Source organism: Dunckerocampus dactyliophorus, chromosome 8, assembly GCF_027744805.1.
Source record: "Dunckerocampus dactyliophorus isolate RoL2022-P2 chromosome 8, RoL_Ddac_1.1, whole genome shotgun sequence".
Taxonomy (NCBI): Eukaryota; Metazoa; Chordata; class Actinopteri; order Syngnathiformes; family Syngnathidae; genus Dunckerocampus; species Dunckerocampus dactyliophorus.
In genome coordinates this window covers 20,584,488-20,598,766 of record NC_072826.1, presented here as the reverse complement: position 1 = coordinate 20,598,766, position 14,279 = coordinate 20,584,488, and the positions used below count along the sequence as shown (strand labels likewise).

Genomic DNA, 14,279 nt, shown 5'->3' with positions numbered 1-14,279 from the left:
ACATGATACCACCGCCAACCCACTTGAGATATGAGCAGTGACAGTTTTGAGGAAAAAAATCAGGCTTCACTACACATCTTAAACTAAAGCCTGGAGCAACGACAGACATTGGAGCTGTAAGGTTGATCTAGCACGATGTCACTGTTCAAATGTGAGCGTAATGTTAGCACTGTAGCTCACATAGCCATGCTAGTGTTGCTAATGTTGGACAAATGCAGAGTTACAGTGTATATGTAAAAAGGGGATAAAGTACACAATAGCGTGTTGTGGCAATGCACATTCTGTTGGAGACAGGTGTAGACAAATACAATACATTAGCATTAGCATTGGCGTTAAAGCTACAGACACACAAAATGGCGTGCTCCCAGTAAGGCTTACTAAAAGCACTTTTAAACTGTCTAAATTCCAGCATCAAGGCTAGACATGATTGTGAAACATCTGAGAATTGGTCATTTTCGAATGGTTGAAATAATATATTGGACCAAAATACCGCGACAAGTGCAAACACAGCCTGGTTGTCTTCCATTTTTAGGGCAGTTTACAATGAGTTGATCATGTATGTTACTGCCATTCATAGGACTGGAGTAGAATCGACTGTAGATCCTGGCTTTTTGTGGGATTTACGTCCCAAGGCAACCAGCAAATAGAGAAAATCTGCAAATACATAGTCCACCAATTTTGGATTAACATTTGCAATACAAGTGACTTGAAATTATTATCTTGAGCTCCAGGACCGTAATGCTAAATGCTAAATGCACAATCCAGGTTTGATGTTCTAAATATGCCTCACACACCTATTAAACGCATTTCCAATTATAAACATGCAAGTATACAATTTCTAGGTACTCATCATGACGAACAATGAACAGATGGAGTTGTGATGCAGCCAGTCAAAGCACACAACTATGGTGTGGTCAAGGATCGCCAAACAACGTGCGAAATCTCAAGTCTTGACAAAAAACATTATCAGTTGAAGCATAAAGACATAAACATGTACAAATTTGGGGCTTTTTTTAACAGTGGTACTAGTATGCTGCACAATTTTCACATATTAATCACATATTTATAAAACATTGCCGACAAATGGTGAATAAGGTGTGTTTTCTGCGGAAATGTTAAGAGTTTTAAACGTATTTTTGACAAAAATATCCGAATCGCAAATGTGCGGGGAGCCACTGTATTTTTGATACATTTTTATTAACAAACAACTCATTCATTTTGTTGCTTATGTAACCCAGGAGGTAAGACTCTACTTTCTTTGCTACTCCGACTACCAATCTAGTTACAATCTTTAATTGGTCCAAACCCCTTGCAGGCCGCCCTACCTTTCCAGTTGTAGGTCCCGGGCGCCCCAAACAGAATGAAGTTGTTGTCTGGGGTAAAACTGACGGCAAGACCCTGCTGACAGAATCCAAACTGCTCGTGACCCTGCGGCCGACCCTCACAGAATTTCCACTCCCCTCCGTCCAGGTCATCTCGCTCCGTCAGGTCTTCGCTCAGGACGTAGCAGCGTCCAATCGGGTCGCGTGTCTCCGAGGGTTGGTGCACACGTTGCCTGAGCTCGTAGAGGTGAGCGCAAGTCTGACAAATGACATTTGGGAGTCATCTTTTAAGCACATTCCTTTTCATGCAGGAGATACTGAGGCGATGTTGACTTACCACCACCTTGCCTCCAATGCCCTGACTCTTGACGGTGACTCCCAGCCACTGGTTGTCTTTGTTCTCTCTGCTTAGACTCACTGAAGGACATCACAACTTGATGAAACAAAGTTTTGTTGCTTCGAGTGACTCTGATTAGGATTTCAACTCACCTTCACCATCAATGTCCACCCTCTCACAGTCATACTCCTCTGGTGTGATTGGACACTTGAATAGGGCTCCCGGTCGACTGCCCCGCAAGGGACCCTGACCTGCTGCCTGTGGCGCCCCGACCAGGATCCTGCAGGAACACACAATTAAAAGTTTCAAAGAAGAGCTTTAAGGTGAGACATATTCTCCGAATGTCCTCTTTTTGGGACCTAAAACAAGCATCCACAATTTCTACAACAATTTGGTTTGTGTTTCTGCTTAAGGCTCAGCTTCTTGAATTTTTATGATCTCTGGGACTCTCGACTGTCATTGACCAGCTTTTCAATGGTTGTCCATGCAGTCGTCGGCTGCTCTCGACGTCACTCGCTATAGACCACTTCAGGTAAACATTGGTTAATCATTTTGACAGCACAACATATTGGTAGCTATGATGACACCAAGTCTTCAAGTAAATATTGGTCGGCCTACCAGTCATTACACACGGCACCACGGATTGGTAGTCGTGATTTTACCCAATCCCCATCACCCGCCTGATCCAGCCAGCCCCACCTTCCGTCTGTGTCTCAAACCAGGGTCCACTGATAAAGATTCGAGAGCGCTAGGTATCGAGCCAAAATCCCCAAACTGTCAACTTGATGCCCGTTGTGACTCTTAAGGCGTCAGGAAGAGCGGTTTACCAACATACAGTACTCTCGCACAGACACACTGGCTGGCATCAGTTGCACTCGTCTAAATATTGTTGAGTCTACCTGTTAGTCATTACACACAGTACCACCGATTGTTAGTTGTGATTACACCCAGTCTTCATGATCGTATCGGTCAGTCTACCTGTCAATCATTGAAGATAACACCACTGATTAGTAGTCATGATGTCATACAGTCTTCATGATAGCATTAGTATGTCTACCATTGGTCTGTCAATCATTACACACAGCAGCAAGAATTAGTGAGTATTTTTGTTGTTTCTCAGGGACAAACTGGAAATATTTTTTTATTATTTGTTTATCAGAAGCTTTAGTTTTAAAATGATATAATTATATTGCAAGATGATTGCTTCTAAGCACTTTACTAGCAAAACCCAAAGATGGTCACCCTATTTAAAATCACTTGTAATGGAGATTCATAACATAAGCAACTACATGATCCCGACCCTGTCTGCTTGGATATGTTGGTGTATTTTCTACATCCACATAAACAGGACTTGCTGCCAATCTTCACTGTTAGATAAGACAGAAACTCAACATGGCATCACGTTATCTGGCCTCTATGTCGGCTCTATATTGTTTGCCCAAACACACCGTGGCTCTCAACACTTTCGCTATATCAAGACAAGTGGAAAAAAAAGGAGTTTTTATTCTGGGTGAGGTGGTACGCTGATATTTTGGGGCGCCAGATGTAGTCACTGCCCTCTGCCTTATTAGGAGTGGTGGATTCTTAGGCAAGGAGGCTATTTTAAAAACTGAATGTTGAGCCGCATTCCACCTCACACCGTCAGCCATGGCTAATGCACGGAAGCGAGACGTAAGGACACACACAGGAGGAGGAGAGATAGGAAGTGGGTGAAAGTAACTAGAGGAAGGTAAAATGGGAATAGTAAAAATAGCTAACACTTACTCTTCTACTGCTCCTGAACCGCTCCAAACAAAAGGGTGAAAGTATGTCACAACATGCACCCCTACTGTGTTGCCTGTGCTATTATTTTTCTGACAAATGCAGCACTTGGTGGCGCTGCTATTAAACCCCAAATCTTGGTGCACACCGTTAGGGGACTGACAAGCGCATGAACACACACGTCTTGCGTTCTCAAAGATATCAAAACAGATAAAAAGAGGCAGGTAATTGATGCACGTAAAGGACACACCTTTTCCGCCTAGAAAGCCCCCTATTAAAACATCTCATGCTGTAACCATGTAGTAACATATACATTCATGATAACATGTAATACTTACAGTATTTTGCTGTATTTTGGACATTTTAATCATTACCGGAACTTCCTTTCTGGGCGCATTGATTTCACATAGCAACATGGAGACGAACATTACACCTAGCGTTAACGTTTCCCAACTCAGAAAAAACAACACAGCTCGCTCCAATATAGAGCGTTACCTTTCGGTAGTGGCGTGAGGCATTGTGAGCAAGCACTGCAGGCGAGTGTGTGGTGAAGCTAGTCGCTAGCCGGCTAGTAGTATGGTGTGGCGAGGTGTCACTACCACTTAACTCTACTACTGGAATGGCCCCGATCGCTTGCTGCGCATTGGAGGCCTGAAGCCACTGGAAGTATAGAAGTCGCCATGTTGTTTCAGCCAAAACAAGAAAGGCTAACAACTAAGAGGAGTTGGAGATGCCAGGAACTTCGACAGGACCGGCCAGACTGTTAGATTGCGACAAAATGCAGTTCCAACAATATTTGACTTTCCTGATCTTCTTCTAAAGGTATGTGTTGCATTTAACTTTGATACTACGTAGATCCTTTTCATAACAAATACCTTGTGAACACTGAAACTGAGTTGTTATGCACTGTAATTTTACACCATAGAGGTAGGAAAAACCTTAAACTGGAGAGAAATTTTGAGATTTGGGTCTAGTAAATTTACTCTGTTTCAATGGAATTTTTGTTAATTCGTGTTAATTTTTATACCGAACCATAATAAATGTAGTGAATGAAGATACATGTATGTGTATGCATGTGTGCTTTTTTGGGTGAAGCAAGATGGCCGACCAGTGGCTTCATGGGGTCAGCCGTGATGCCCCTTCCAGTAGTATAGAGTTCAGTGGTCACTACGCTAGTAACGTGGCTCTTCGGCGTAACAATGGCTACGTTTACATACAGTCAAATAAACCTATCATAACCGGAATATTACGGCCATGTAAACACCAATAACCCTTTTGAAAAGACTGAATATGCTCATATTCCGGTTTTTAAAAACCCGAATTTTACCCCTTTTTAACTCGAAAATCGGGTCATGTATATGCCTATCGGGATATCCCGATCAAAAGGAACATTCATTTGTGTTCTGCGCATGTTCTATTTGAAAGGAATCTTGTGTCTTTGGCAGGTACTACTTGTAAATATGACGACACGCAAAACCCCACAATTTTGGAGCGATGGGGAAACAAGCCACCTCGTTAGTGTGGTGAAAGACAGGATTATTATGTCTTTTATTGATGGTAGAAAGCACCGCAATAGCGAAATCTATCAGAAGGCGAGCAAGCAGTTACGCGAAGGAGGGTTTGTACAATCGCACCTCAAAAGTGTCCGGGGAGTGTCTGAGGATATATAGCATGGATGTGGATGGCACAGCTCCAGCTCCATTTCCTATTTCTTCACGTTCTCGCTTTTCCTTAATGAAGAAAGTGAGACGGAATAGTGTCAAGCGCTGGTGGTGGGTCAGTAGCAGCACCAAAAGGCAAACAAAGGTGTTCATTATCCGCCATGCCGGTGTTGTTGTTTTTTTTGGAAACAGGAAGAAGAAGTGGAAATGATGCGCATTGCGTCATGATGTTTTCCGTGCGTCGAGACTTTGTTCGTGCGGGGGGGGGGGTTTCACGTCACGCATGTAAACGGGTTATTCCGAAAGTTTCAGAAACTGGAATATTGACCTTAACCCAAATATTGACTGCATGTAAACGTAGTCAATGTCAATAACAATAACAACAATGTCGCGGTAGCTTGGTTAGCATGCAGGTCACATTATGTAAATGGAGCGTTGTTGGCGGGTTTTGGAGTGTTTTTTCTGAAGGCTTTAAAGACGGAATAGGTCCCATTATGTGCATTCTTAGCTGTGTCTTTTTTATGTCTTTAAAATGCACAGAAAAGAGAAAAACGTGTGTTCGTGTCTCACACAAGAATTGTGGATTATGGACAAAATTCCCCCAAAAAGTTTCGCTGTAAAAAGTTGTGCTCTTATTAGAATAAAGTTGTATTTTTTACGTATATTTTTAAGTATATATGCACTATATACAGTCAAACCTGTCTATAGCGGCCACTGAAGGGAAACGGCAAAAGTGGCCGCTATAGACAGGTGGCCGCTATAGAGAGGTTGGCGGCCATTGTGAATTTGTGCGCACACATATTAACATGTATTCACAAAAAGACTGGAGCAAAACCAAGAGACATAGGGGAAAATGCTCTGTTGACACATAAACAAGTAGGTAAATCTAGGTAACAGCTCCGGTGAGGAAACTACAATGAACCAGCGCCTTTTATCCACCACAAATGTTAATTGACCACAACTGCGCGGCCACCAGGCATGAAGCGGCTGCCTCTTCCTCCCCGGGGAAGGCACAGCCCGCCAAATAAGAGCGCAGGACAGGGGACGCTCGCTCCTGTCCTGCAGAACGTCACAAATTTCCATCTTTGATTTTTTTTTAAACTTGATTTTAAAAGCAAGAAATAAAAATTTTAGTGAACGAGCCCGAGGATATATGTCCAGGATACGCATTAAGCAGTCATGAATGGGTGTGTGCGTGAACAATTGAGTGCGAAGGAGGTGCGAAAATCGTCGTAAACTAACAATACCATTGCTCCTTTCTTATTGAATGGGCTTCTAATCTCTATTAGTCGGCATTTAAGTGATATTTTAGATGTTTTATTCAGGTGTTTTGGCTATTTTAGAATCTATTCACAGCATTGCAAAGTGGGAAGATTACCGTTTTGGCCGTCATTGAATCTTTTCAGGGCAGCATTGCAAAGTAAGAAGACGGCTTTTTTTATGTCGAACTAGGACTCAGTAATTAAAGTCTACACACGACGGCTTTGTTGCTTAAAAAACAAAACTTTTTCGTGCATGAAACTTCTGGTTGAGTCGGTATTTTGGCTGCTATATGAGGTCAGATATTGAGGGATAAGGGATTAAGGGATACAAAATGGGTGGCCGCTGGCCGCGTTAGACAGGTGACTGCTATACACAGGGTCTACAACACGTACATTTTCTGCGAGGGATTTTTCAGTGGCCGCTATAGGCAGGTGGCCGTTCTATTCAGGTGGCCGCTAAGACAGGTTTGACTGTATCTGGAAGATCTAGGTCCAAATCTCTGTGTGGAGTTTGCATGTTCTCCCCGTGCGTGCGTGGGTTTTCTCCGGGTACTCCGGTTTCCTCCCACATTCCAAAAACATGCATGTTAGGTTAATTGGAGACTCTAAATTGTCCATAGGTATGAATGTGAGTGTGAATGGTTTTTTGTCTAAATGTGCCCTGCTATTGGCTGGCGACCAGTTCAGGGTGTACCCCGCCTCTCACCTGAAGTCAGCTGGGATTGTTTCCAGTATAACCCTGCGACCCTAGTAATAAGCGGCATAGAAAAAGGATGGATATACATATATTTTATATTTTTCAATGTATATGACTTTAAACTCATAAGATTAAAAATAAATTGTATTTTTTAAAGTTGTTTTTTTTCAACATATACAACTTTATTCTCCTAAGATTTTTTTTTTTTAAATAAGACATTTTTCCAGAAAAACATTTTTGGAAATTTCTGACTTTATTGTCATTATCCATCCATCCATCCATCCATCCTATCCCAGCTGACTTCGGGCGAGACATGTTTCCATTTGAAATGTATTTATTCTCTCACATAGGAATGTGACTTTTTATTTTTGAAAAAAATGACTATACTTTTAAAATGGTGACTACAGCAAGATTGTTTGGCTGCCATCAACCAAAGCATTTTTGCCGGAGAACGAATGGGACTAATTATCTAACTAATTATCCAGTTACTGACAGTTTATGTAATGATTATAAAAATTTGAGGATATCTATATTACATGTTTGGTAGTATGCCTTTCAAAGTATTTAAATAACCCGCAGGGGGCACCACTAATGTCACCTCAGTCACACGACTTTAACTGATTAAACTGTTAACTGCTATTAATTAACTATGAGGTTCAATCTGATGGCTCACAATCCTAATTTACGCTAACGTGCTTGAAGTAAAAGCATTAGCATGTTAGCATGTTACCTTTCATTTTGACTAAAATGTGTCTTAATTATAAATTTAAATTTGCGATGACAATCTGACCAATATTTCAGTCTCGTATTCACACTTTCACAAATATCTATTAACAGATTTTCATAACTTCACGGCTTTTTGTTGGAGCACAACCTCCGGGTTTGCAATCTGAACTTTATTACACATTAGCTTTTACTCCAACTAAAAAGCTTTGCTCATATTTCCTCAAAACAATGAAGCATAAAGACATAAAGATGTAAAAATTGTGGGTGGTACATGTAAGTGGTACATGTAATCTGTTTTATCTGTATTGTCAGGTACTTTAAATTACTGATTGAATTTAATTTGTTTATGGTGAATGCGATGTGATTTCTGCAGAAAAAACGGGGTATTTTAACAGAAACAAAATAAAAATGATTTTTAAATTTTTTTTTTACCTAAACCAGTGAATTTGCGGGGCTGTGAATGCTGATTCGCGAATGTGTGGTGATACTGTGCATGTATCACAATTCATTTTCCACCTTCCACACCTCGCTTCATTGTTCAGCGTTGAGTCAGAATGTCTTGTTGTCGTTTCCATCTGCCAGCTCATCTTTCAGTGAACCCACATGACATGCACTAAAACTAAAAACTGTGTGGGCTATGTTGGGGGGCTTATGGGGTGTAACATGAATAGAATCACACACACACACACACACACACACACGCACACACACACACACACACACACACCCACACACATACAAACACACACACACAGTCATGCTGTACAACAGCCTGACACAGGAGCAGATTATATGAGATTGTTGAGTGCGAGCATGTGTTTTGTTTGGAAAAAACCTGCATGAACTTCTACAACGCTGCCTCAGATTAGATAACACACCTGCAATAGCTGCCCCCTCTCATCTAACCCTATAGACATGTGTTGGACTCAATATTTATATAAAAACTGAAAAAACATGATTGTCTGCTTCGTTGTTGACAACGAGGACCTACCAGCTACATCCCAGTCATTTGGCAGACCTTGTTTTTCCATACAAAGCAAACTACTGCAGTCTCTTTTATTGTCTGTTTTAAATTTCCATTTCTCTTTTTTAATAGCAACACATAACAAGTCATACGTGATTCATTCTAACACTACAGTGAGGAAATTAAATACTCTGTTAGCGTCTGCCCCTGTTAGCGTGTTTTCCGGTTAACTTCAAATATTTATGCCACAATTTTGCCTCGGTTTGTGTGCATTCTCTCTGGTTAGCGTAAAATATGGCATCTTGTCGTGATAGTAATACACAGCGTGAGTCCAACTGTGTTATTAATGTTTTTTATGTATTTTTAACATAAACTTCCTTGTTAGCTTGCTAACAAAATGTCAACCGGAACCGGAAGTCAGCTAAATCGCCCGTCTATGATGTCATCAGCTGTTGACTCTCAAAAATGTTACCACTAGGGGTGTCACGAGACACCCAGCTCACAAGACTAGACGATGCACACGATTTGGTCCACAAGAACGAGAAAAGACAAGATTTTAACATTAATTTTAAGAAAAGCACAATGAAAAAATATGACTGGACAAACAAACTTTTTATTTAACCGAGTCACAAACCAATGCAGATGCACTTTGAAATGTTTATTGTCCCACAAATTGACGCTGAAAGATATTATTGTCAATATTTTTTGGGGCCAAATAAAGCACTGTTATAATAAATAATAATAATAATAATAATAATACAGCTCACTGTTTTTCTCTTGTCTACTTGTCTTTGACTATTTACATCAGGGCTGCCCAGCTGTCCTTTGACAGTTATAATTAAAAAAACAATTTATAATAAAAAAATATATACATGTATATACATACATTTAAAAACAAATCTTTGTGTTTTTATTAGTTATCAGTGGCAACATCTTAGCTTCTTCTAGTCACATTATGCCTTTTTGACCTATTTTCCCACTTTCCCTGGGGTTTTGTTTATTTCTGCAATGAGCCTAAGTGAAGGAGTTTAAGTACCTCGGGGTCTTGTTCACGAGTGAGGGAAGGATGGAACGCGAGATCGACAGGCGGATTGGTGCGGTGTCTGCAGTGATGCGGACTCTGCATCGGTTTGTTGTGGTGAAGAGGGAGCTGAGCCGAAAGGCAAAGCTCTCAATTTAGCGGTGGATCTAAGTTCCTATCCTCACTTATGGTCATTAGCTTTGGGTAGTGACCGAAAGGGCAAAATGAGGTTTCTCCGTAGGGTGGCTGGGCTCTCCCTCAGAGATAAGGTGAGAAGCACTGTCATCAGCAGAAGATGGATGGATGCCATGAGCCACGTTCCACAGATGGCCCCTGTGCCACACTTTGGAGGCCCATGCATGTTTTGCCAGGAAAGGAAGGCGAGTGTGTCGAAGCTCTGCCTTCTTGGCCCTGTTGGCCAAGGGTTGGGTTACATTGTAGAGGGATTTTTACAGCTTTCAGATGTGCATTGCACGGCAGTATACGGTGAAGCTCACTCCCTCTCGCCGGATACTTCACGTTTGTTGATGGCTTGTATTTATTTACAGAATATGTGCAAAAAACAGCCACACGTCACTCGCTGACGCTGATGCTGTGAACACCAAGGTAGGTTGGATTGCAAGGTGTGCATAAAGCACTTAATGTGCGCTTCCAATAATTCCTTGCACACTGCAAGGCATATTACTGTACTATCATTCATAGTAGTGATGCCATAGTTCACAGTCTCATTGGCTTCTGGCTGCCCTATTCCCGCAATACAGCTTTTCTCCAAACGAGAAATTTTGTCAGCCTTGGTTACCACAAAACACGTCTTTATAATTTTACAATTATAGTTTTACATGTATGAATCAATTGTAAATGCATATAAATAATAAATGAAAGGGATAAATGAACATTTAAGGTTACTTTTACCTTCAATGAATATGTGACTGTTCCCAAAGACACGATGTGGCAGCAAGACACTACACGGACACCACCTTCATGGTTTGCCAGGAGTTATTTCTTGAATTCAATAGTGTTTCTCACTTTCTTTATCAAAATGCTGGCACTTGCAACTTTCTTTGGCTCTATTTTGGGTTACGGTATTAAGGTGACAAAAACTATTGAATTCAAGACAGTCAACAACTCATGTCAAAACAGGAAGGTGGAGATGGTTGACCTCACTGCCACATCGTATCTTTGGGAACAGTCTACAAGAATCACGTCTTCCGTGAAGATGAAAGTAACCTTAAATGTTAATTTATCCCTTTTATTCATTATTTATATGTATTTATATGCAATAAGAATTGTTTTCTGCATGTAAAACGGAAATGGTAAAATTATAAAAACATGTTTTGTGTTAACATATTTGGATTGGATTAATTGGATTTGCATTGTTTATGGGAAAAATTGATTTGGTTAGTGTACGTTTTGGTTTTGTTCCCTCCTGAAATGAATTAATGACGCTAACCAAGGTTCCACTGTGTTTGAGGCAAATGAAAAAATGTGCAATTTAGGAATAGCTCTGTTTTTAATACAAAGCACAAGAAAAACAGCAAAAAACATCTGATGAAGCATGAACCTCACTTTAGTGTCACCACTGTAGCATATTGATGATGTAGATTAGCAATAAAAATCTACTTTTTAAAATATTTTTGTTTTTATACAAAGCACAACACTCTCCTTCCGCTTTTTCTGAAATAAAGAAAATTAAGATAAATGCTTTTGTAACAATATTTTTGGGGGCACTTTATTGGAAATTTGCTTCTGACCTGAGAATCTGCTTGAGGAAAAACTCCAAATATCATTTGTACTTCAGCAAAGACTGCAAGTGTATGTGTAACCTGTTTACAAGTGACCTGTCATTCAAAATAAATTCGTAAAACACATAAAGACCAGCCAGCCATTCACTGGTCCCTGACAAACTGTCAGTCGCGGATCAATAAGATAACTAGCACCAATCGAGGAAAAGCAATTAGCTATATGCTGAGAGAAATCCTATTTCTGGTAACGTCATTACCGAATATAGCCCATGTGCTTAGTGGGCAACTATAAATCATAACAAGCAAGTTGTAGTTAAACACAGCAAATAAAACACCGGAGCTTCATCGCCCTTCTCTTATTCCATAGTTCAATGACCCTAACCCCAGCCCCCCTGCTCTCCCATGTGATCCAGTCTGCCCCTCCCCCATCCCTTCACATCCTCCTTCAGTCCTCCCCCAGCCTGTCCAGAGGTCACATCCTCTTGTACAATACCCACACAATGAGTTCGAGACATGCATCACCCTTGACACTGATCTTTGCCTTAAAGGACATAAACTTCACTAAACTAGTCAAATGTCTACTTTTGCAGTTTATTATGGTTTGGTTTTGTTAGCGTACATGCTTGATAAGATAGCCTACATGTTGTCTTAGACCCATTGCATAAATCAAAAGGTAATGTACATCTCGACAGACGGGCATCTGGACGTCTAGGCTGAACATGAATACTAACCCTTTGCCCTTCCCCTTCGTTTTACCCCTACTCCTTAAAACCAAGGGCCAAGGCGAAAAGGTGAACGCACAGGTGAAAGTCTGACCATACTTTGTTTCAAGGGCTATACAGCCCTTTGCGCTTAGCCCTTCCTGTTGCCATACGGAGAAATCGGACATCACTAGGTGTGAACGCGTAAATCCAAGTGTCAAAGGGTAAGACTAGGGGTAAGGGTTACTATTCAGAGTCAGCCTTCATCATAGATTCGTGAGTTGCTTCTGATGGATGGAAGGGCAACGACCTAAAAAACAGTGGGTTGCTTGTAATCTACTGGAAGGACGGACAGACATTCCAGGTTTTACACCAGTGAGTTTGTTTAGACAGATGTCTTGCTATACTGTACTGTATGTCAGTTTCTTCTGACGGACACATGGACAAATGGACAGACACGTAATGTCTTTCTTCGGACAAACACATATATGTGAATTGCCTCCGAGGGACGGACGGACATCTAGTTATATATGAGTTGCTTCTGGTGATTGGACAAATGGACAACTACCGTAAATTTCGGTGTTTAAGTCGCACCCATTAAATTTAGAGGGAAAGTAAGATTTGTACATATATAAGCTACACCGGACTATAAGCCGCAGGTGTGCACGTCATGAAATGGGATATTTAGTGCACAGAAATGCATTACACAGAAAGATTTCTTAACATTTGAATAAAATAAATGCTTTTTTTCCAAAGTGCATAAAATGAGATATTTAGTGTACAGAAAGACAATACACAGAAAGATTTTTTAAACTTTTGATAAAAGCGTGCCAAACAGTGGTGCAACATGCTATTTAAACAGTGCAGAACAGTACACGGCTAGTTAAAACAGTGCCGAATAGTGCATTTAACATAGATAACAGTAGCCTACCAGAAAAGTCATTCATCGCCGTCCTTTTGGGAACTAAAACCACAGAAGTCTTCCTCTTCAGTGTCAGAATTGAACAGCATTACAATTCCTTCGTCACACACGTTGTCAGTCTCTCTCTCGTTCTGTGTCACTTTCGGTGTCGTTCTCTTCATCTGCCGCAGTCCAGTCCAGTGATAGTGTTTTTTTACACTGCTTCACGCTGTAAAGATCCACCGGCAGACTTGTGCAAAAGTTGCTCTTCGTATGCGGCCGTCGGCTCTCTGTGTAGTTACCCAGTCTTCAAGGACTTTTTCTAGTTCAGGCCATCTGCTTTTCTTACCTCTGCAAGCTTTTATTGTCTTTTTGCTTTGCGGCCGCTTTTCATGTTGCCATCTCCGTCTGACCATGCATTCATTGATGCTAAGCTCACGCGAAGCAGCCATGTTTCCTTGTCTTGACAGCCAAATCTATCGCCTTTAACTTGAAAGCGGCGTCATATCAATTTCTTTGTGTGTTTTCTATGATGGAAGATTGTGACTACCGGGTTGTCACTGCGCATGTGCAGAACGCGTCTACATCTGGGCACCACATCTACATTCCGTTACAGTAGGTGGCGGTATGCACCTAAGCGTTGGTTGCGACCCACCATAAACAAAAAGAAGAAGAGCGAGTCTGCTTCTGGTTGCCTATTTTTCGGCAGTCAGTGTTAGCTAGATAGATCGCAACTTTATTCATCTCCAAGAGAACAACACAGCATTTTATGTTTTGTTTTATATGGTTTATTGTATCTGCATTTCTATTTATTGATGTATCGTATATGTACGCGGATATGATGTGTACGTCTGTGGCGCTACGTACATTGCTTTTTACGTACATTGGAAGTTTTACATACTGTCACTTGGGGAATTTCTGGATATTACACACTGTTTCTGCTGGAGTTCATAAGAACCGTGGTACAATGGGACGAGGGATACCATAGTCTGCCTTTGAGTGATCATCATCATACTGTACTTGCGGATGCAAGTACAGTATGTGTCAACAACACTACCACTGCACAAATTCCAATACATCCCCTCTTTTATATGTTACGTTCCCTTTTTGTTTTCATTCAACATGAAAGGCTTTGCAGTCTTGGTGGTATATTTATGGTGGTTATTGAATAATCCAAATCCAGA

General features: G+C 41.0%; 1 protein-coding gene across 4 annotated transcripts in view; it reads right to left on the bottom strand.

Annotated features, from left to right (window-relative positions):
• Window positions 1-14,279, bottom strand: part of itga7 (integrin, alpha 7) — a 49,730-nt gene that overhangs the window by 21,109 nt on the left and 14,342 nt on the right. For all 4 annotated transcript variants that reach the window (XR_008572289.1, XM_054785298.1, XM_054785300.1 and 1 more), the window contains exons 2-4: window positions 1,812-1,939; window positions 1,660-1,739; window positions 1,326-1,581 (exon numbers count right to left, since the gene is read on the bottom strand). Coding sequence is in view for 3 of the 4 variants with exons in the window: in XM_054785298.1 (XP_054641273.1) it covers window positions 1,326-1,581; window positions 1,660-1,739; window positions 1,812-1,939 (464 nt within the window). In the remaining variant the exon portion in view is untranslated. The remainder of the gene's footprint in view (window positions 1-1,325; window positions 1,582-1,659; window positions 1,740-1,811; window positions 1,940-14,279) is intronic.